Raw genomic sequence first — 24930 nt, forward strand, 5'->3', positions numbered from 1 at the left:
TCAAGTGGCACTTTTCTTAATTTTAAGTTTGAAATTCTAAAGGAAGTCATTAAAATGTTACAAAATGATCAGATAAGCCTATGGTGGTCTCATAAAACTTCACTTGCTGCAAATTATTTAGCATCTTTCTGCCACAAGGTACATGAGAAAGTCGCCTGGGTGAATTGAAGTCGTTCTTTTCTGTATCTCAAGAAAACTGAGGATTTTAAGGACTTGCTACTGCAGACAGTGACTGTGAATCAGACATTTCTAATCTTAGAACTCTTTAATCCTTGAAACGGTTCCCAAGAAGCCTAGGATCTAACACAGTAAGTCACAGTGCTGTGCCTGAAGGGGACCTGCCTCCTCCTGAGTCCTCTTCTACTCCTAGGGCTTTGCTGGGCAGTGGCTGAACACCTCCCCAGGAGGACAAGCATGGCTTATACCCTCCACTCTCCATCCCCGTAGACCTACGACTTAAAACAACGATGGCATCTGTGAAGTGCCTTGCCCAGTGCCAGCACACACCAAGAGCAGCCCTGGTAGCTGCTTTGGGCCTGCTTTCAGATGCCCCTTCTTTCCGTCTAGCTCTTGGCCTGCCTGATTCTCTGCAAACCCCTTGCGAATTCCAAACAGCTTAAGACGGAGAGTTTCTCAGGCCTCAACAATCTTTGTAAGCTGCTACATCAAGGGAAGAATGCTCCACTGCCTTTTTTCACATTGACTCCTCTGCTAGATCAGTGGTTGGTTCTCAACCTGTGGGTATTGACCCCTCCACAGGGGTCACAGATCAGATATCCTACATATCAGATATTTACATTACAATTCATAATAGTAGCAAAATTACAGTTGTGAATTAACTGTATGATTGGGGGTCAGCACACCATGAGAACCTGTACCAAAGGGTCACAGCGTTAGGAAGGTTGAGAGGTACAACTCTACGTCCTACACCATGACAAGTCATCTAGACCACAGCCCAGCAGAGCCATTTCGGCCACATTTCCCCTTGGTGGTTGTTTTTTGGGGAAAAGAACAGTAATAGCTCTTAGGAAGTGGAGGTAGACCTTTCCTAGAAATTATTTTTAAGAGAAAAAGGACATTTTATACCAACTCTGATAATTCCTATTAGCTGTTAACATAAGAATATGTATTATAATTGAACTATTTTAGATAAACAACATTAAACAAAGTAAAAGGAGTCCATCTTTGGTAAAATAAAGCCATACAGTATGCATACATGGTTTCATTACAACAAACCATATCTTAACTTCTAGTCAAATTGCTAGAATATTTAGAATAGAGTGTTTGGTTAGAAGCAGCACCCCAGCCCCTGGCAGTTTATAAAAACACAACAGTGAAATTATTCTAAACCATCTAAGTTTGTTATAAATGATTTAACTGTACACGCAGATAACTTACACTACAGTATCTTTAAGAATCTACAATTTGTTCTGTAATGAAACCAAGTGACCTATAATGATCTCATTTAATTCCGAGAGTCTATTACTTCCTATTAATACATATTTACAGTTTTTTTCTTTCCTACACGGGGTATTAAATGGGTAATTAAACCCTAGAAACTCTAGTCAAAAGAAAGACAGTTCAGATAATTACATGGGATGTAGTTATAGGTTTACTCATTGTAAAGAATACATTCTTCCCATTCTAACTTCTGATTTAAACTACAAATTATTCTGTGAAGCAGAGAAAATCCCCCTCCTCTGAACTCCACAGCAAGAGAATCCGCAGGCCTGTGACCAGAGAACACAGAGCAGTTTGGTTTAAGAGGCACACAGTGACATAACTACAAAACCCAGGGCCTGGTAGGAGGACCGAGCAGCAACCAGGCATTCTGAGAACAAGGATACTGCATACACACATGGCCTTGCATACAGAAGGAGATCCGAATTATAACACAGGAAGTAAAGGAAACCAAGACAGGAGCACACTCCATCCCAGGCAGGATGGCCCATGAGCAGGAAGGCTCACAGGACCTACAGTCCACATGAGATGAAGGATTGTCACCAACTCCAGGACTGCCATCAGGGCGAGGTACAGACCAGGGCAGAGACACTGAGCAAATGGTATCCATTGACCATTACCAAAGGGGACTGGGGAGTGTGAATGAAATTTCACTGGATTCCAATTGTAAGCTTGTTCTATCTGTGTTTTTGATCAGCTTACGGAGTTACGGCCCCTGCTCTCAAAAGCAGCAGTAAGCTGCTATTCAGCAGTGTGTCTGCTTTTCCCAAAAGGTCTGAAGTTAGAATCCCTGAAAACATGGCTGCTCACAGGCAGCTAGAATGCCTGGGCAAGTTCAGTAAGGATGATGGCTTAGTGAAGTAGACAAACAGGAAGAGCCCTTTCGCCAAGACTTATGGCCACTTGGTCACCTCCACTTTGCCTCCTTAAAGTATAGATGCCTGACAGAGATATTTAACCGTATTTTAGGGTAAACTGATAATGCTGTTTAGCTTTCCTAAGCTTCCATTTCATTTGTTGAAAATTAGCACTAAAAATTATACCTATATCATAATGCTGTTTTAAGGATTAAGTAATATAATGCATGCAAGAAACTGCTGCGTACAGTACTTGAGAATTAAGTGTAAACAACTGTGCTATCCGTAGTACTTGAACTAAGATAGGAAATCATAAAACAAGTCCAGGATCTCTGCTGTCTCTTGGTCTCACTTTCCTCCTCTCTTAGTCTAAGTGCCAATGAACAAGGCTGGACTGAGGACCTTATGGCTATTATTTTGACAGTAAACACCTTTCTCACTGAGCCTTCCCTGTCTTGGTCCACACTGCTTCTCCGTCTGGGACACTAACCCTACTTCCTGTCACTTCTTCCCACTGACACCTTATAAACCACATTCAGGTCAGTTTCTACCATCCCTGACTTCCTGGTTCATTACAACTGTTTTAATTTACATGTCTTCTGACACTCGCAAACTTCAACTCCCTCTTTACTATCAGTACCACTAACATTAAAATCTAGATCCAGAGAGTCTGTTCTTCTGGGTATAGTGCTTTGTGCCAACTGGAATAAAACTTCTGGAAGGGAAGGGAGGGAGGTACCAGCAGCACACACAGTGGTAAAGCTGTATTCGTCTGTGCCCAGGGGAAGACAGACTGGCAGATGACAAGGAAGTCCTGATGAGAAGTTCATTAGACCTGAATTCTACCCTGACAGCTGTATGGAGGTTTCCCAGTCTGTGCTGACAACTTTCTGCTGCAAGGCATTCTGGGGATTGCTGTTTGCTTCATGGCCCTAACGAAGTAACCCTGTATACAACAAGTCATTTTGTAAGGCTTTTGTGGGAAGCAGTGACTCCTTGATTGGGTTTTAACCATAACTGACTTTAATATATGCCAAGCCAAAATCTGAATTTACCCTAGAAACTAACATTGGCAGTTATTAAGTCTGCTGCGTCCAGAGATGTGAGATGTCATTCTCCAGAATAGAACGTTTTAAGTTTTTTATTTCTGGCTGTGAACAAAGAGCATCCTAAATTATGAGGATTATTCTGAATGTGTGACTTCAAGAATAGCAGGGAAGGTGCAAAAGGATGATTATCCATGTCTGGGATGCAGATGAGAAGGCATTCTGGGTCCAGGGAGCAGGACATTTTTAGTATTTTTCTCTAAATGTGGCTCCAACTGGTGGGCTGAGTTCTCTACTGGTGACTAAACTTACCCTGATCCCAGGTGCCCTGGGTCTATATACTACCACTCAGTCTCACACCCGACCCTGGATCATTGTTCTTCAAGTGAAATAAGAACTAGGAAGAATGCTTAAATCCACCAGCTTCTGCCCACAAAGAAGTCAGTCCCTAGATGAGAAGACGTGAAATGGATTACAGGCGCTGCCACCTTGTTCTCAAGAACTACGTGAACAATCTCACTGTGGATCTGTTCTGCCCTCACAGCTCATCTTCCTCCTATGAGAAGGGCTCATGTACTAGACAGCAGAACGCATGATTTTCCTCCAAAGGAAAACTCAGGGTTTCAAATGTGGGGGACACGGTGTACGACACTTGAAAAGTTAAGAATTTTCCATGTGACAAAAACGGTAATTAAATTGCATTTTATTGTTTCCTCTAATGACATCCATTTTAATTAGGTGTTAATAGACTGGCAGCCACAACCTATAACTTTATGATGCAAAGTAAAATTAGAGTCTTACAAAGCCTAAGAAAGGTTACACTATACCCCCTCATCCCTAAAGACTTGCCTGGTAATTAAGTGTGGTGAACAGGCAGCCATTAGGGCTAACAGTAGCTGTGCCACAAGTCAGCACTGGGCTGTTCTTTTAGATCACGCGTCTTTCTAGGATCTACTTCCCAGAAAATATGTGTGTCACTAATAAAGACTGGGAAAGCAGAAATGTGTTTGCCTGACTACTAAATGTACGGCCTTGATCAAACATGCGGCCTCTCCACCATTGCCACGGGGCTTGCTTTTCTGTCTTAAAATTGTAATATGGACTTTTCCCCATCATTGATTATAATTCAAAATTACTCATCTTCAGAATACTGCCATGTGTTTGGGAAAATGAGTATCACACACAGAGAGTAAAATTATTATCTGAAGAAAACTATTTCATGCACAAGATAAATGCATCTGCAAATGAGGAGCAATAAGCGAGGTCTTAATAGCATGCATCTGCATCTAGTTCATCCTACGTTATGAAAACTAGGGAGTAAATCACAAAAATGAACTCAGGCCACGTGAGTATCACAGGCACTTACACTGGCAAGTCCTGGGAAAAACTAGCCTCTTTGTTAGCTGGAGAACAGGGGAAGAAACGGGCTGCCCAAAACAACTTTGCACATATTTATGTGAAAAGGAAGAGTTTAGAAAATGAAGCTGCTATTTTAAACTATTTCTGAAGCATCAACAGTGTGAAATTTCATAAATCACATATAACCAGAAAGTTACAAATCTTGGGAAGGGGGCTATCTGGCCCTATGAAAACGATTCTGTCATCTTCTGGCTGACAATCTGATGGCTCTGGATCCTTTGCCAAGAAGCAGAGTTACTTGGCTACGGACGCGTGTACACTTATCACACGGAAGCGTTCATGCCAGGAAATCTTTTTTCCTTTCCTGGTGTACTGGCCACTGCCAGAGATGGACCCATCGACTCCACTGGTGCTAAGGAGTTAAGCATCTGGGATTTAATTTAACAGTTTCGGCTTTATTAAGCTGTCATGGAGCGGCCCCACTTTGATAACAGTAGCTGCTCCAATTATGGCTTGGTTTAGGGTTGACAAGTATAATGATTCACTCGTGGCACATGAGAAGCAATAAAAGGTTGTTTTGCATTACAGCTTTAAAAATGTGGGCACTTTTTTCATTTAATTTGTCACTTAGCTTTTGCTAAGAGGACATTTAAATTGCAGTAAAAGGCAAATGGGGCTTTTAGTTTAAATGTAATCCCCATATTTAAATGATCTGTAATGGTGCAATGTTGGAGTGGGAACACTATTGTCTCACAGTGGGTCCTGATGGTGACATGTGACATTTGTATTCAGGTCCTGTATTATCCATGTGGCTAAAGGGCTTCCAATTTCATTTCACAGCCAGAAGCCTGCAGAAAACACCAATTAACTTGCAGATCCCATTTGCCCACAAAACTCAGCCTCTTCTCAATGTCTGGCATCTGGCAGTGCTCAGCATTTAATTCCAGAGCACAGCCTTGAAGCAATGTGAGACCCGTGTAGGGGCACAAAGTCAAATTCCCCCATTTTATTAAGAAGTAAAAGTCTTTCCTTTTGTAGTCCAGAAGGAACTTAAAGTTAATTTTTTGGTGAACAAATATTAAGATGTGATAGTTACTGTAACTTCTCTAGGGGATTCCTCACAAAACTTGGATCCCACCAGAGCAGCACCAGAGTCCACAGGCAAACTTCACTAGTCTAGTCATGATTTCAAGACGGGGTAGCGGGAGAAAGAAGGGCGCAAGGGGGAGGGGGGACATGAGCCAGTGCGTGTACTTGTAGATATATGTGAGTGCATGAGTTCTTGATCCTTGTCTGAAATCAAACAACTTGACTAAAACCTGGATCTTAATAAAGCAGTCTGGTAGACACTGTAAGTGGAGTCAGCTGTCAAAATCTACCGCCCAGTGAGGACTCCTATTTCAGACTGAAGGTCTTGACACATTTTTCAAAGCCAACTTGGAAAGGTGAGACCTGACTACATTAAATGTGAACACTGTAAATTTTGTTCAACAGTATCCTTTGTATTTCTTCTTTTTTGGTAACCAAAATATTCAAGTGACATTTTCTTTCTAAGCAGTACCAACAGTACTGTCACATTTCTCAGTATCACAGTCTAGGATCTTATACACTTAATAGTAATGTACATTTTCCCTACACGAGCCCCTCCATTATTGTTATTTTTTAACTTTTTTATTTTATGCAGCTATTTGGCCTGTGTGTTATATATGTGTGATGGTGTGAGATCTTGGAATTACATACAGTCATTAGTTGCCTTGTGGGTGCAGGGAATTTGAACCAAGACCTCTGGAAGACAGTCAGTGCTCTTCACCACTGAGCCAATGCCCCATTATTGGTTTTTATTGCTTGTGCTTTTTAATTTTTATGGTCTGACTAGTGAAATCATGTACTATAGAGTCACAAGCTAAAAAGGCTTTATTTGAAAAACTAACTCACTCAGTTTTCTGTAGAAATATTTACTTAAACCACGTATTCCCTTGTGTTCTTCAATACCATACCACGCCCTCAGACCTTATTGCAATACATAGTCGTTATTTACTGTTTTTACGGATTGACTTAAATCTGACTGGGAAACAAGCTGCTATCAATATTTTAGGAGACCCAAGGAAAGTATGACATATAAGATACTATTTTCCAAAATATACTAGAGAAAAACATTAAAGAAAACACCTTGAGACTTGGCAAGTAGCAGATGTACTTCTATAGAAACAAACCAACCAGAGTTCCTATGCCTACAGTCAAGTCTCCCTGAACAAGCAAGCAAGAAACACTGACATCAATTTTTAAGTAGCTTACTGCATGATCCCAATGATTCCGTTTCACCAAATTATAAAAATCTCCCTGGGTCCAAATTCCTCATCTCCAAATTGTTCATCTTAAAAGTGCCTTTCATTACAATGATGCAGGACCTTCCAAGGCAAATGTCCCTCTTGAGCTAGTCTAGGCCTGGGATCCAAACACACCAAGCAGCAGTTGACTGCCAGCCATCAGGAATTTACTGACACTGCAAATGCAGCATGCATTTTCCTCTTTTGAAACTAGTAGACAGAAATACAATGTCTGTTACCCTATGGATCTCTTAATAGAAAGACAAGATAACAAATATATTACTATTTTTTATTTCTGTAGCAAATCAACATTGGGTAAGGAGCCTCATTCCCAGTATTTTCTGGTTGAACACAAGACAGTCTCTCTCTCTCTCTCTCTCTCTCTCTTCCTCTTTTAGCCACCTGCTGTATTTACACCATTAATCAGCAGAGATTTTGGACAGTAAAATTTTAGAGTCTGCCATATCTTCTCTATTCTCAAGAACAATGGTTGACCTAGGTCGGTATCTGCTAAAAATATAGTGAGTATTCAAATCACTTCTGAGAATTCCAACAAGAGGAAAAAGCAAGGCAGACTCAAAAATTGAGATGAAATAGCCAGTAACTGATCCTACAATGTAAACCATTTGTTCTAAAAATATAGAACCTTTTACCAAGTATTTAAAGGGACATTCCTGTGCTGGTTTCTCTCAGGAGCAGACACTCCCCAGGCTCTGCCACAGCTAAGTTCTCCAAACACTAGTCTGAGTCCTTTTCTACCTACCCATCTGCCCAAAGCACTGACGCGGGTTTGCCCGGAGCAGCTCTCTCATGATCCCTAGGACCGTGTTCCTAAATACCCAACTGCAGTCTTATCTACAACAAAGCTCAATGTAGATGGACAGGAAACTCATTTACCAAGCTCATCCCAGAGCTGCCTATATTTGTCAGTCATTGCAGTGCCTTGCTGCCTCCAAAGGGACAGGCGAGGGTCAGCCATGAACTGCTCTGTGATCAAGGTCAGCATACGGGCCCCATTGGAGTCTCTCATCTTCAACATCTCCCGCACCTAGTGGGGAAACGAAACAAAAATGTTAAAATTTATAAGTAAATAAATAACAGCCACACAAGAGAGTAGGAATGTGCTTATATATGTATGTATGAGAGAGAAGCCTTCACACCAGTCCTCTAAAGCATACAAAAGTATGAAAAACCATTCTGCATCCTAAACTACAATATAGTAAGAAAAAGCACCCTCAATTATTATAAATTATGCTTTAGAAGTCACATTCAATAATGAAGTTTTCCCAACTTTTCAATTTTTAAATATTTTGGTGAGTTTTATGTATTTGAATAAGACAATTATACCATGTTTCACATGTAAGGTAAAAATGCATAGGGTGTGTGTGTGCAAATGTGTGTGCGCACGCGTGTGCATGTGGCCCTATGAGATAAGGTCTTACTATAGCTCAATCTGACATCTAACTCATGATCCTCCTGCCTCAGCTTTTTGACTGCTGAGATTACTGGCATGTGAAATCACATGTGGCATAAGTTTTGATGATTTCCCTCAAAGAATGCCTTTTATCTGAAGCAGATCTACTTTGTGGTCAGACTATACTCAACAAAATGACTAGCTAATTCATGCTTCAACAAACCACAGAAGTGCCAGAAAGTGGTATCTGAACCTGATAAATTCATGAGAACTGGTTTAGCAAGTTGTTGCTCCTCCATGGATATGTGAGTGATGACGCGCACGCACCGTGCGCGTGCGCACACACACACACACACTCACTCACTCAGACAGAAACATACACGCGTGCACACACACAGTTTGGTAAATTCCGGACTCCCCTACTGATCATATTTACCAGCAGAGTTGCAGAACCCAGGGCACGCCACTGAAGATGGTTTAGGAATCGTGTAACTGATCTGTGTAAGAGTTTCCTTGAGATATAACTCACATTCCATGCAAGTCATCAGTTTCAACTCCGTAATTCAACATTTCTTACGATATTCACAAAATTGTGCAAGAATTTTACATTTTTTAGATATATTAGTAATTTGGGCATGTTCTTTCTCACTGAACTATTTTACATGAGAGCAGTAGCTAGCATGCATGGGTTCCAGAACCTCATGGCAACACTGAAATCTTCAGCTGCCCAAATTTCTAATAGTTCTATGTGCCCTGCACAAACACGGCAAAGTAACTCTACATTAACCTGTGGCACACTATAATTAATACAGTGTTGTCAATACACCATATGCTGTGTTAATACTAGCTGTCATGTTACCACCCAAGGGTGACAAGAAGGAAAAATCTGTACATGTCCAATACAAATGGAAACATCTTTGTACACTGAATTGCATGTTCAGTCCATAGATGGTTTCTCTGTCAGTGCAGAACCTGAGGATACAAAGGGCTGTGCACATTCATGCAAACGACAAGGCTTTGAAGTGCTACAAAGAACTGGACAGAGCCTGGAGGTTTAAGAATGCTCAGTCTGTACGAACGCTCACAGAGCACCAATACAAACAAACAACCAATCTCTAACTTCATAACTGAACTTGGACTTTCAAGCTGAAGTCGTGACCTGTCCATTTTCCTGTGCTGTACTACCCAACTTAGAAAAGAGAAACACCAGGCTTAATCTGTCTACAGGAAATCATAAATGAACACACAAAACTTCAAAGTGTATGATGCTCACTACATATTGAACAAATGAGAACCCTAACTCAATGACAGTTGTCGCTGCGATAAATTCCTGGTAGAGGGCCCTGTAGGTGGGGAGGGAGATTCTCTTTTCAGGATTTGGTATGAAAGACAAGGCATGAAAACCAAAGGCTCAACTACAACACAGCACTCCACAGACAACAGATTCTCCACCTCAGGCTTGGGCCGAGATACGCACTAAACTCCCCCAGGCCCTTGAGCATTTGAGCCTTGTAAAGATGGACAAGCACTTTCTCCCTGAACCCAAGTATGGAACACCAGAAAGTCACCAACAGGTGATGTCGGGAGGACAGGGAGTTGCCATTTGCTGGATACTGTGCTCAAGAATTAAGTATGTATCTATGCTCAACACTGAATTTTCAAACAACATGCAGACTAGACCAGATTATAACCCTCATTTCATGAATTCTAAAGCCAAGCCTCAAAAAAATTAAGCAACTGTCCAGTAAACAAAAATAACAGCTGGAATCAGAACCACATCTGCCTTAAGGCTAAAAATGCTATACATTTCCAAAATTAGATGTTGCTATTACTTCATATGCATATGTAAAACATATATAACAAATAAGGACACTGTAACAACTGCAGACTGGCTAAAGATAAATATTTTACATTGTTTCCACTCAGTCACAATGCGCTCTGTGGACAAAGAACATGTGAAATGCTTCCTCTGGGTCTGAAAACCTACTGGATTTGATTTGTTTATTTGACTGATACATTTCTAAGCTAGTACTCAGCAACAATGAAATCAATGCTTAACTATTATTAAACATATAAACCCAAAATATGTCTAGTGATCAAATTCGAGTATATTTGTTGTTTATAGTTAATACATTTCAAGAATATTAACTGTAAAGAATGACAAATTTAAAGTATCTGTGTACCAAGAACTAATTAATATGTGTGGCATCTTTCTAGATTCAGATGTTCTGCATTACAAACAAACCTGCAAACCTGATCATCCACATATGCCTGTAAGATAAATCTTTTTAACAGAATACACTAGTCTCTGGCCATATTCAGTAACAGAATTCATGCTAAACTTTCTGAATTAAAAGTAAATTAACAGAAAATATAAATCCATAACTTTAAATTTTCGTGAATACTAGAGAAGCTGTTTAATGAAATCAATTAATAAAGTTAACTGTTCCCTTAAAAATAATTTTAATACATTATCTATAATAAGGACTATACCTTCAAGAGCAATACAATGGTTTGGTATTGGGGTTTGTGTGTGTGTGTGTGTGTGTGTGTGAGAGAGAGAGAGAGAGAGAGAGAGAGAGAGAGAGAGAGAGAGAGAGAGAGAGGTACATGTGTTCATGTGTAGGTTATTAAGCACATATGAGTTTACAAAGGCCAGAGGGTGACGGGCTGATGTAGCATGTCCTTCTCTATCACTTTCCACATCTTTCTCTCCTCACCTCTCCACCTCTTATCCATCCAACCATTCATCCATCCATCCAACCATTCATCCATCCATCCATCCATCCCTCAAAACAGAGTCTGTAACCAAACCTGAAACACTAATTGGTTGGGCTGGCTAGACTCCACTCCCCAAGGTTCAGATTACAGGCATGTCACCACCACACCCAGCTTTCACGTGGCCTCTGGGGAATGTAAACTCATGTTCGCATGCTTGTTCAGGGGGCCACCAAGCCATTTCGTTAGCTCCAATATTATTTTCAAAAAAGCACTTTACCCAGTATTCAGAAATTATGTTATGGTACTAAATGCCTGGCAAAACTTCCAATCACAAAGAACTTGTATTAATAACAGCAGGTATTTCTTAGGCCATTGGTTTTTAGTAGTTGAAATAAACACAACACCATTATTTAATACTATTATTAAAATAATGGGAAGAGATATGTTACTATTAATTTTATAAATGAGAAAACTGACCAATAATTTCCCAAAGCTTTTAGTACTCACTTAGAGAGGGTAGAATGTTGAAATTTATGAAACTAACTCACAGTTTTGAAACTAACGCTAAGTATCACTGAAATTATTAAGATATAGATAGTGTATGTATAAAAGAAGTGTTTAGTTTAATTGGGGGAAAAAGAAACACCTGGAAGGATGTCAAGTAAGCCTTTACTTTGTTTTTACTATTGAGAGAAGTTTTGGGGGTTGTTTCCTTGTTTATTTGGTTGGTTTTGGAGACAGGGTTTTTCTTGTGTAACAACCCTGGCTGTCCTGGGACTCACTCTGTTAACCACGCTGGCCTTGAACTCAGAGATCCACATGCCTTTGCCCCTCGAGTGCTGGGATTATAGGTGCACACCACCACCTCGGAACAGTTTGCTAAAACTGTAACAAATTATCATCATTTTATAGTAACTAAGAGCCAAAAATGACCCACATGCTGCAGAAGGTCACATAAACAAGTTAAAGCTTGTATTATAATACAGGTTTTTTTTCCACTGGTTCATTTGCTTAAAATCTCCACCCTATTCCATATAGGACCGTAACACAGTTATCATATATGCTCCCATACTTGGAATCCTTCTTTGAAACAGAAAGCCATACCTTTGCAAAGAGCAGGTTAAGTTGCTTCCCCGATCCATGGTACCCTCCCTGGGAAAGGAACAGTTTCACCTGCTCCTGCACCTGCTCTTCATCCAGGTGCCAGCAGTTCTCATCGTCAATGCTAGCACCTGCCGTGGGATCAGGAGCACCTACAAAGAAAAGGGACATGTGCTGGATTAAAGCTGGGCTCAGAGCTTCTAACAACAAATCTGGAAATAATTCAGATTCTGGTTTTGACTAGACACTTTTAAAATCCATCTCAGTCTCAATTATACATAACCAATTTCTGACAGAAATAAATGCAATTCACCTTTAATTTCCAAGACCTTCCTTATCTGTACTTAGTCAAACGCAGATTACTGTAGAACTCAAGTATTTCCACTGTATAGACACAGAGCCTCTTTCCTAAAGAATTAAAGAGTCGCAGTGTGGTGATGACGCATGCCTTTAATCCCAGCACTTGGGAGGCAGAGACAGGCCTGGTTGACAGAGCTAATTCCAGGAGAGTTAGGGCTACAGAGAGAAACCCGGTCTCAAAAACAAAACAAAACAAAAACAATTAAAGATATTTTATTGTAAATGCATGATGTAGGAAAATCCACGTAGGACATACTAGAAAAATATTTCTCACTGACACCCAGAAAATACAGAACAAGTCATTCAGCATCGGACTTCACTCTTTCCTGTTGACTCAAGAAACTTCACCATCCTCTGCTACCATAACAACAAGATGCTGACCTAAGTCTTTACTTGTAGAAAAGGAAAGATTAAAAAGGGAAACTAAGACACATGGGAGCAGGCAGTGCAGCTGTTGCACTAACTCAGGTTGTAGTATTACCTTGCCAAACTGCATTAATATTTTATTGCTGAAGTACACAGGAAAGACAACAGCTATGTAATAAATCCAGTGAGTGAAGGCTACCTTACAAATTTACAAGTTACCCAGATACTCAGGGAAAAACTTTAAGCTTCATTATTTGTTAAGAAAATAAAACAATGGCACTTAAGACCTATAAGAAATGAGATTTTAAATATAAGAACATGTCACTTCTGATGTCTCATAAACCTTTCAATAGTCTTTAGACATAGATATGGTTCTACATCACTTTCACTCAATGATGAAATACAAAATTGTTCAAGGAAAATACAAAACTGTTCAAGGAAATAATCACTAATGTCTCCTTAGAAACTGGGTCTGTTTGACCCTAGTAGAGGGCCACGGTGGAACAACTCCTACAAAGTGGCGTTTATTCTTTCAGACAGTCAGTACAGCCACAGTGGCAATGCTGCTAGCTTGCCCTTTGCAAGGACATGGAGATATAATGGTATTTAAAACACAGAATTCCTGTTTTGAACTAATTTAAAACGTATTTTTATCTAGTTCCTACAATAATTCTACTTATACTATGCCTACTATGCTTATGAGTCTATGTACTTACATGATTACAGCTATAAATTAAGCTGAAGAGTCTGACTAGAAAGAAAAACCTTAGCATAAATGAAGTGGTCTAATATTTGCTATTCTATCCCTTTTTAAAATAACTTGTTATAATCTTTTACATTAATTCTATACATAGTTGAATTGCAACAACTATTTGGAAAACATGGTTTGCGTTAAGAGAAAAAGCAGTGCAGTAATGACGCTACGGATGTGTGATGTTCAGATGTGCGTGCAGAGTGCTGAATGGGGACTGTTCCTCAAAGGCAGGTTTGAGAGACTTATCAGAACTCCGAGTTACCTTCAGGATACGGCAATGACTAAAGACAGGGGAAAGAGGGATGGGTCACATGTGGGACTAAAAAAAGAACGTGGGCAGAGGCCTTAGGCAGAAAGAAGCCTGGGAGATAGAAATAAAAGTCCAATCAACCTGAGAGTAGAGGGCCTACGGCAGAGCAGCCCAAGACAATCCTGGAGGAACGAGGATTCTCAGCTTGACAGCTGAGGAGCTCAGGGCCTCTTCCCTTGGGGCAATGAATAGGAACTTATGAGGACGTTACCTGAAGTAGGAGAATGAACTACTCTTTATCCTGATAGGCTTTACCTGCAACATTCTTACCATAAAATGTTAATTATGCAGCCACAAAAATGAATGGGGGTAGTCTCCATGTACTACAGTGGAGTGCAAATGATCTAAAATTATCATGGAATGAAAAAACAAGAGAAGAAAATTATACAGAAATGCACTAATTTCATGTTGACAATGAGGTTTTTTAAAAGAAGTTATGCATTATTATCTCCTCACACAAACAATCTGGGAAAGACAACACAGATGCAAGAAGACTTGGTGAAGATGGAAACATGGAAGGGATCATGGGGTGTGGAGAGGTTTCTAGATCAAACTGCTACACAGAATATGGGACAATTCCCTGACATAGAGATCAAATCTGGGAGTTCAGTTTTAAATATAGTGAATGTGGAATACCTTGGAGACAGGACAAAAGAGGGCAAAGGATATTAATCAGGAAGGAGGCCACGCTGAGGGAGGCAGGGCAGGTTTAAAAAGGCAGTCAGGAAAGCGCCCTGGTGCTAGAGGAAAAGCAGCGAGGGCAGTGGGAACGGGTGTCCTCTTAGAAGAGCTGGAGAGACTTTCCCACAAAGTGAAAAGTTGCTCTAATTAGGGGCTGAGCAATTAGGCTGATATCCAAGCTGTGTACAAGTGAGGACTTTATCTGTCCCCATTGTTGCAACAATCTGGGAACCAAACACTCAGAGAAAAGCATGGAAAAGAGAAGGGCGCAAAGCAAATATTTCCTCCCTTACAGACATGATTTCCTATTTTCCTCATAAAGACGATCTACTGGCATGCTGGTGTTTGTTCTCACGACTCTCATTTCACAGGAAGCTGTAAGGACACACAATGCTACTGTAACCAGTAGGTCTACAAATGGTATCTCGGAGGGAGTCAGAGTCCCTAATTCCCCATCCGTCCATTTCTGTTACTGGGACCTTCTTACACGTACTCTCTGTGGAAAGACAGCTAGATTCCTTATGGGAATGTATCAGAAGACACTTTGCAAACAACTAACCTACAGGGTCTCAACTTTTAAGCTCTCCCCATTATGTTACTAAAACTCCTCCAGGAAATTTCTGACACAACGCAAAGGGGCTACGTGTCATTCATTTCTCCTGTTCCTGACGGTTTGGACTCGGAGAGCAGCTGTTCCTGTGTTGATTTTCGTGCAGTGTGCTTTGCTAGAAATCCCTCCCCAAGAAGAGTTCTCTGTCTACCTGGGCCCGCATGGGGAGAGGCTGGCTGTGCTCCGTCACAGCAAAGGTGTCAGCTGCAGGGCCAAAACTCTACAGGAGAAACATAGGGTCTTGTCACAGAAATCCAAGTATTTTAAGTAGACAAGAATTTGAATGAGAGGAAACAAAATCATCTTCTATGGCCTGAATGCCTAGGCAAATTGACCAACACCGAGAAACCCTCTAAGCACTGCAGATTATACTCAATTTATAATTGTTCCAAGCAAAGAGCAATAAATGATACTAGAATCCAAGAGTCACTCTTGACTTGAATTAATTAAAAGTAAGTTTTAAAATATATTTTAAAACTGCTTTAAGTTATCATTGATGTTTACACACACACACACACACACACGTTCTTGCCCAAATGGAGAAATAACTAATAAATGTATGAACATATCAAAATTTTCACAAAACCTGATTTGGCTCTAAGTCTTTTTGAGTGTTTTGGTATGCTAGTATCAGAATTACCCTACTTCCTAAGAGTATTATGGGAAAAAGGAAGGCACTGGAGAAAAAAATGACCTGTGGATAAAATCTGCAAAGTCTACACATGAATTCAAAGGTTAAGCATGGTTCTAAGCCTGCATTTGAACTTCAGGAATTCAATTCAATGAACAGTTTAGAAAGAGTATGCACCTCCAGACAAACTACTTATGCTTCTCGGGCTTCCATCTTAACTCCAAAACTCTACATATAGGAATAAAAACATTAACCAGGCAATAAAAATAAGTCTGCTGATTCACTGTAGAAAATTCTGGTTACTTAGCTATAGGAACAAAAGCAAAGATAACTTGTGGGTGTAAGATTTTACCTGATATTCTTTACATATCAAGGTATGCATCACATACATTATAGGCCAAAAGATCACAACAGTGGAAATTATCTTCAAAGTTTAATTGTACATATTAAACTTTCATGTTGAGAAGGGGATATAATTCTATGGTCAACTGTCTGCCCACCACACGTTAAGACCATGGGTCCAACCAGGCAGTGGTGGCAGATGTTTTTAGTTCCACCACTCGGGAAGCAGAGGCAGAGTTGAGGTCAGTCTGGTCTACGGAGCTAGTCCCAGGACAGTCAGGACTACACAGAGAACGACTATCTCTAAATAAATAAATAAATAAGATTGTAAGTTCAGGAGCTAACTAGTTCAATAACAGACACATATTTAAAAGTAAACTTTAGAACTGAAGTTTATGTAAATCCCAATTGTTTGTATACTTGACTGTGCTGTGCTTCACTTGGAATCCTATAAAAATGTAAGAGTTATAGAATTTATTTCTTACTTATTAGTGGTCATTTATAATCAAAGACAAGCTTCTAAGCATTTAACTTTGAGAAGGAAATGCAAAGAGAAGCATAATTCATACATTTATTTGTTTACTATTAATTATCTTGAGTTGGGCAGGAACCACAATCATTATGCCCATAAATTAAATGCTTTAAAAGCTATCGTGTTCTTTTACTCTTATAATTATACATGCTATAATATTTCCAATGTATAATCAATCTTTGAGGGTATTGTCAAAGTTCAATTCTTCAGTTGCAAGCCTTTGGGGGGGTGAGGGAAGCTACTGGGTGGAGGATAGTGAAACAGATAATTGTCTATTGTTCCCAGACAGGTATGCGTAAGTCTGCTTCCCTCCCACCTAGGCAATGTGACACCAGAGGAAGAAGCAAGGGAGACACCATGGACATGAAGAACCGCTGTCTAGTCTGAGTCTACTACTCGGCTTAGTTCTGTTTCATCCCAACATCAAACCCCTATCACAACACTTCCCTAAATTAAAACCTATCAAAATTCCTAGGGCATACTGGATACCTTGGCACCACTTCAGACCTACTGAATTGGACTTTTCTCTTTGAATTAAGAAAGGGGGAAGAACACGGATTCTGTAGTTGGAGAGAATGCTAAGTATCTTGGCAGGTTGTGGACCTTAATAATAAAGGAAAGTACTAAGGGTCCCGGGGTACCACACGGGCACCTCTCCTGTTCTGAATGAAGCATATTTTAAGACAGTTATTAAAATAACTGTCTCATACCGTGGATGCTGTTATCTCTCAGTATTACATAACACCAAATCATCCTGCACATTTTAACCCGATTCATGAAGACATGATCACAGTGGGCTCCTACTGTGTTTGGCTCATGCAGGATGAGAAGGTAATTCTTTCTTTTCTAGCTGGGCAGAGGTGGCACATGCCTTTAATTCTAGCATTTGGGAGGCAGAGACAGGAGGATCCTTGAGTTCGAGACCATCTTGGCCTACAGAGTAAGTTCCAAGACAGCCAGGGTTACACAGAGAAATCCTTTCTTTAAAAAACACAGATACATACATACATTCTTTCTCTTCTCCTACTCTATTGTGACCTGATTCCATAAAACTATCATTTCAAGCATTTATTATTTTTATGTATTTTTTTGTGTGTTTGGGCATATGCAAGACAGTTCTCTCCAACATGTCAATTCTGGGCTCAAACTCATGTCATCAGACTTGGTGGCAAGTGCCTTACCCACTAAGCCATCTCTCTAGCCTCCAAATAATGCTTTTAGAGATTTAAACTTAGAAGTAATATTTCTTTTCATTGAAATTATCCAATTTCCTCTATTTAGGCAGAATGCAGGCAGCAAATAGACTGCAGAGGTAATTAATTTAGTCTCTTTCGGAGGGACCTATGGAAAAATACTATCATAGTTTTAATGCCTGCTGTTTAAGCTAGAAAACATTAAATTGATGGGTACAGCTTTCTTACAAACTGAAGTCAAAATCATGTCATCAACCATTCGCTCTGATGAAAAGGGGGCAAAATAGCAGAGTCTGGTGACTCAAGATTCATAAACATGTCTTTCTTTAGAGCAGATAGAAAACATGTCAAAAAATGATAATGTGAGCTGAACAGACATGTTCTTTAGAAAGACTTAAAGCTCCTCTGGATTTTCATTTTAAGATGGTGTAGACCAATGCTTATATTTCAGTTCACAGTTTAGCTACAGTTCAAACAGCAAGACCTGCAGTCTCTCCTCCACTGTTCCCCCCTCTCTGCCCATATTACTTCATTCTTCAGGAGTGCATTCGTGTATCTTTTATGGGGAAAAAGCAATAAAGTATATGTCCATTTTCTCACACCCATGAAACATGCAGCACATAAACAACATACAACACTACACAGTAGCGGGTAAGTCACTGTCCATTATTTATTTGATAAAATGTACTAACAATCACTTGATACACAAATACAAATATTTATGCAAAGTTCTCAGCAGGTTTTGTTTTAGAAAGAGATCGAACATCTTGCAAGTTCTAGCAACAAATAAATCTGCTCTGTTTATTTCAAACCGGCTTTAAAATGCTGGTTTGTGACCTGGGTCGTGTGGCACACACCTGTTCCAGCAATCCAGGAAGACTTTAAAAATAAAAACAAGCAAACAAAAAACCAATGGACAAAAAGAATCTGCAAATCTTTTCCTTCACCATTTACTACTGACCCTACAGATCTACAGATGAAGCTCAACTGCCACATTACAGCGATGGAGATAACAGGATCTAGCAGTGTTTGCTCTCGACTTTCCCCGTCTCGTGAAATAGGTACTCGGTATGGTTCACCTTGCATGAACAAGGAGACTGAGGCCGAAGACTACTTGCCTCAGTAACTAAGTTTGAAAGCACAGGGGCCAGAGGCTACATTCTAACTCAGATTAGTAAGACTTCAAAGACAGAACTCTTATTAAATACAGAACACTGGCTACAGAGTGAGGCGTAAGAGACCCATTTGTGGGCAACAAGAGCAACCTGGAGATTGCTCCAGGTTAGATTGCTCATCTAACCAACATGGAGAGATTGGTGAGTCAACTAAAGAAGAAAAAACACAGGAGACTCTGTAAATGAGGCCTAAGGTTGTCAGAGAAGACTGCCACCCTGGATAAAACGGGACACGATGAAGGCTACTGAGCTCAAGTACCTATCCTATCTCTGCATTACACCGGAAAATTCCTTATGGGTGAGACACTTTGTAACACTTCCAAATTAAGAGACATTAAGCTTTAAGATTACTACTTTTGCTAAAGTGAAATGCTGAGACTCTGTGTGTAAGACATACTATATTCTACATATAGTATGTAAGACATACTTTATTCTATATATAATCATTATCCACCAATATTTTTAAAGATACATTTAATTCATGATGCAAACATCAAAGTTTGGTTATAATTTGGGGTTAAAATATAACTTTTAGAGGGAGATTTGGTAATGATTATAAAATCCAAAATGCATGCACCATTTATTCTAGCATTTATACTACTGGACCTTTAATATTTAAAAAAGTAAAATTAAAATACAAAACCAAGAGCTCACATACCAAGTGATGGCCCTGAGAACAACTAATGGGCACCTCTCCAAGGTCGCTGTGATAAACGGTAAGATGCACCCGCACCAGAGACCGCTCACAGCACGCACAACACTACACCTAAAGCCAGACACTTAGACCCATTTGCTTCCCCCCCACCCTGAATCCAGCAGGAAAGTACAAATGAAGTTTTCAACTGTTTTTGTCTTTTCTTTAAAGCTACATCCAAAGTTGTATGTGCACGTGTGTATCTCTTATAGGGAATAGACAATGTTGTCTACAGCGGGTGTTATGGTGGGACACTGGTACTGGGAGCAGGGAACCAATGAGAACCTGTCTTTTTATCTTCATATACTTCTCTAACCACCATAATTTTTTTTCAAAATCCATTTTTAAGAGTTTTCTTTGGCTTTCACATTGCTACCTTTCCCAGTAGTGTAGATAGAGCAACTTTCTCTTCTACACATGTATGTGTTAATTAAATTAACCACCAGTAGATCATACTTTGTGCCATTGTCAACATTAGAGTGTCCCACAATAAAGATAGGCTCGTAACCGTCAAATACCTTCCCAGAATGCTTGCAAAGGCTGGTTGCTAAAGAAAGTCCAATTACAATGACAATACCACCTATGGGGAAATAAAGGGAAGAGAACTATGACATGAGGCCTACATCAGATGACACCCTGTCACTCACCAGTGGGTTTGAAACGTGTTTACAGACTCTTACAGAATAAACAACCATGTTCCTACAAAGAACAAGACAGGATTCTTAAAGGGAATGTTTTACTTTAATCCCAGCACTCAAGAGGCAGAGGCAGGTAGATCTCTGTGAGTTCCAGGCCACCCTGGTTGGTCTACAGAGTGAATTCCAGGACAGCCAGAGCTATACAGAGAGAGTTGTCTCAAAAACAATGAAAAAAACAAAAAAGAGATTGTTTAAAAAATATGTGGTGTGCTTATTATGTATGTGTTTATTATTTGCTCAGATAGCTTATCAACATACATAGGTCATGAGTCTCCATGTTTATACCAAATGAAACAGGAACTTAATGTGTAGATTTGTTTGGTGATAAATGAAAAGTTTATAGAGACTGATGAATGAAATGATTCAGACGGAAGTATTTCAAGGCTAAATTAAGAAGGACAGCTAGACAAGATGGATTTATAGTTTTGGTTTCATAAAAGAAACAATGATCAGAATATTGTATGAAGAAAATCTATTTTCAATAAAAATAAAATTATTTTAAAAAATCCAGTAAAATCAAACGCACAGTTGGAAGACTCAACAGGAGATGCCGATTTGAAGTGTGGATCCTGGTTGACGTCTGTGTTTCTATAGGTGTTTCAGAGCTCAATAGGCTTTTCAGCCCTTATCTGACACATCAGTAAATCCCTTGCTTACTGAGATGGTATCCTGAAGAATTGGTCTGGGGTCTGGGTTTGAAAGGATCACTAACTGACCTCCTTTTCACTCAATGTCAGGGTCAACACCAGTTTCCTGTAACCTGTCCCTTAGCTGTCGTTTGCCTACTCCAAGCTAGCCTAAGGAAGTCAGTAAACAAGGCACAGCAGAGAAAGGAAGGGGAGGAAATGGTATCAGGGAGTCAGACCACGGCAGCTCTAGTTTCCAGCACCTGTTCTTTACTTACTATGCGGGAGGGGGCTTGTAGGTGTGCAAGTACCATGGCGTGGGTGCTGGGGGTTAGAAGGCAGCCTGTGAGTTTTGATTTTCCAGCCACACAGGTTCCAGGGATAAAACCCAAGGAGTCAGGCTTGGTAGCAAACACCTTTGCCCCTTGAATCATCTTGCCAGTCCTTTGTTCTTTTCTCAAAGTGCCCCAATGAGATTAGGATGAATATCGTTTTACTATTATCATGTATATTGATATAATTTCTTTTCTGAAGGTATCATAGAAGATGACAAACATTTTAAGAATGAGAGAAAACATGTTCCGCCCAGTCAGTCGGGCAATACATGCCAAAGTCAATACTAAGCTCTAGGACTCCAGTTCTCAAGTTCAATATTCTGTCCTTTGGCCACAATTTGCCAATGTAGAATGCTACCTCCTTTGGGGTGTGCTCTGAGACTGAGTCTTGCTATAGATATAAACCAGGCTGACCTCAAAGTTGCAATTCTGCTTCTGCCTCTTTAGGAAACTGAAATTATAGCACACACTATCACGCCTAGCTAGAACACCCCCTTTAATAGGAAAAGGGGTCAGAAAAGCACAAATTACATGACTAGAAGGGAGTTAGTGCTCAAAAGTCAATAAATCTATAGGTAAGAACTTAGCAAAGATGCTAGCTTCCTTTTTTAAAGAACAGTATTGAAGGTAGAAATTTATTAGGATATAAAGATAAAAGCAAAGTTTGCTTAAAAATACACAATTACAATCTCCTTGGTAAGATATTAGCATCATAGAGTAATATAGGAAAATACAATAAAATAAAACCTGACAGGGACTACTACCATGACCAATGCCCTCACCATTGCCTGTGAATGGATGACTCACCATCATGTACACGTTACTGAAACTGTACACTGACAATACAGAGATTACTGTGTAAGGAATATGAATGAAACACAATGTTTAATGACTCAGATAAAAGTGTTTTCAAAAATATTTCAAAATAGTAAGAAAAAGCAAGAAACAATTTTTTAAAGTGGTATGTTTTATTTATTCTTTTAAGTTTTCATACTTGTGAACAACACCTGTTGATCATATCCACTCCCCACTTCCTCAATCCATCTCCTGCCAGGCTCATGTTCTAATTGTTTTTATCGAGCTAGTTATTTTTCTGCACTCCTTGCTGGTGTGGGAAGTCCTTCTGTATATGTGCTGCTTTTGTTGGTTAATGAAAAAAAGCTGTTTCGGTCTGTGATATGATAGAATAGAACTAGGCAGGAAAAACTGAATTCTGGAAGAAAGAAGGTGGAGCCAGTGAAACGCGATGTAGCCATCTGAGGAGATAGACATGTCCCAGAACTTGGCCAGTAAGTCACAGCCATGTAGCAATACACAGATTAATAGAAATGGGTGGGATTTATTGATTTGGAAAGGAGGTTTTTCTTTTGTTTCCACAGAAGATGAAAACCTGTGGAATCCTTCCAGACTAATGTGATTTGATAGACCAAGAGCCCCTGAAAGGTTACTGTGAACATTCCTAAAAATTACTTCCCCCCAAAAAAGCAGGAAGCACTTTGGAAAAAAACTATGCCCAAATTACCAAATATTGTTTATAAATATTTGTTTACATTTAAAGGGGGATATGCTATAGAGATTTGCACTGGTATGGATCTTGGTTTATTGACAGAAATTTAAGGTCAATTTTGTTATATGTATATTTTTCCAATTGATTAAGATATTGTTTGTGCAGCTCATTTAAAAATGCAATGTATAACTAAGAAATAAAGGTTACTAGATAATCCTCTATAATAGTCAACTTCTAGCCAAGTTAGTTAGGCTTTCTAGATATATAGAGATATATTTCACCTAGCTAATCTTCAAATCTTTCAGAAACTTTCAGAATATGGCATTTAAAATGTCTTAAAAGCTTAAGACTTTTTATGACAATGAGACACATATGGTCCTGGCAGCATCAATCTACTTCAAGAGGATGATGGGCATCAAAGAGGCTCCTCATGGAGTTTGTTAGTCATTTGGGCAAGAAACTGCTCTTGCCTGAACTGTTTGGTAATATGTTGTATGAACTGGACATGTAGGACTCACAGAAAAGTGACTACTGAAGTTGCCTAAAGAAGGTGAGACAGTCCTTCAGGGTTCCTGTTTCATCAAAGAACAACCGGACATTCTGCAGGACACAGAAGAAAGCAACTGATGAACTTTACCATCACAAGGCAGAACAGATCTTCAAATTTCCTGTTTCATGAAAAAGTCTGCTGGATACTATGGGCCAGTAGGTTTGAGAATTGGATGCCCCCATGTTACAGAAGAACTTTGGGTGACTGTCCAGGCAGCAAGATGTCTATGTCAACTCTAGAGTTTTGGAAGTTGCTCACAATGCACTCCTATTAACTTAGGTAATATTATATCCTTCTGGAGTCTTTGATGGAGTTGAAGAATAGAAAGTTATAATTATAGTTTTCCTTTGCTACGATAAAACAAAGTAAATATAAATACTGTAACTGTAATTCTTTCTTGATACCTGCTTTGCTATAATTTTGCTATGCTCAAGTTAAAACCTTCCTTTTTATTTAAATAAAAAGGGGGAAATCCTTCTACATATATTGCTTTTATTGGTTAATGAACAGAGAGGGTGATTTAGCCTGTAATAGGGTGAGATAAGTCATAAGAGAGTTGGACAGGTAAACTAAACTGAATGCTGGAAGAAAAGTAGGCAGAGTCCGTGAGACGCCATATAGCCACCAGAAGAGATAGATGTGCCCCGGAATTTTGTCAATAAGCCACAGCCATGTGGCAATACACAGATTAATATAGAAGTGGGTTAATTTAAGATGTAAGCTAGCTAGAAAGAACTCTAAAGTATTGGCCAAGCAGCGTTTTAAATAATATAGTTTCTATGTGATTGCTTTGAGTCTGAGCGGCTGGGAACGAACGAGAAACCTCCAACTACATCCCTACCTTCCTCTCCCATGGTCCCCATGCTACCAATTTACTTAGGAGATCTTGTCTTTTTCTACTCCCTATGTAGATTAGATCCATGTATGTCTTTCTTAGGGTCCTCACTGTTGTCTAGGTTCTCTGGGATTGTGAACTGTACGCTGATTTTTCTTTGTTTTATGCCTAAAAGCTACATATGAATGAGTACATATGATAATTGTCTTTCTGGGTTTGGGTCACCTCACTCAAAATGATGTTTTCTAGCTCCATTTACTCGCAAATTTTAAGATACTGTTTCTTTTTTTCCCTCTGTGTTGTACTCCATTGTGTAAATGTATCACATTTTCCTTATCCATTCTTTGGTTGAGGGACATTTAGGTTGTTTCCAGGTTCTGGCTATGACAAACAAAGCTGCTGTGAACATAGTTAAGCACATTTCCTTGTGGCACAATTGAGCATC

The 24930-nt window shown here is 39.6% G+C and overlaps 1 protein-coding gene across 2 annotated transcripts in view; it reads right to left on the reverse strand.

Annotated features, from left to right (window-relative positions):
* Zswim6 (zinc finger SWIM-type containing 6) overlaps nucleotides 1-24930 on the reverse strand; it is a 170477-nt gene that overhangs the window by 37964 nt on the left and 107583 nt on the right. For both annotated transcript variants that reach the window (XM_085676736.2, XM_085676735.2), the window contains exons 3-4: nucleotides 12290-12438; nucleotides 7948-8098 (exon numbers count right to left, since the gene is read on the reverse strand). In XM_085676736.2, coding sequence (XP_085532862.2) covers nucleotides 7948-8098; nucleotides 12290-12438 — 300 coding nt within the window. The remainder of the gene's footprint in view (nucleotides 1-7947; nucleotides 8099-12289; nucleotides 12439-24930) is intronic.

This window comes from Myodes glareolus, chromosome 15 (genome assembly GCF_982192425.1).
Source record: "Myodes glareolus chromosome 15, mMyoGla1.1, whole genome shotgun sequence".
Taxonomy (NCBI): Eukaryota; Metazoa; Chordata; class Mammalia; order Rodentia; family Cricetidae; genus Myodes; species Myodes glareolus.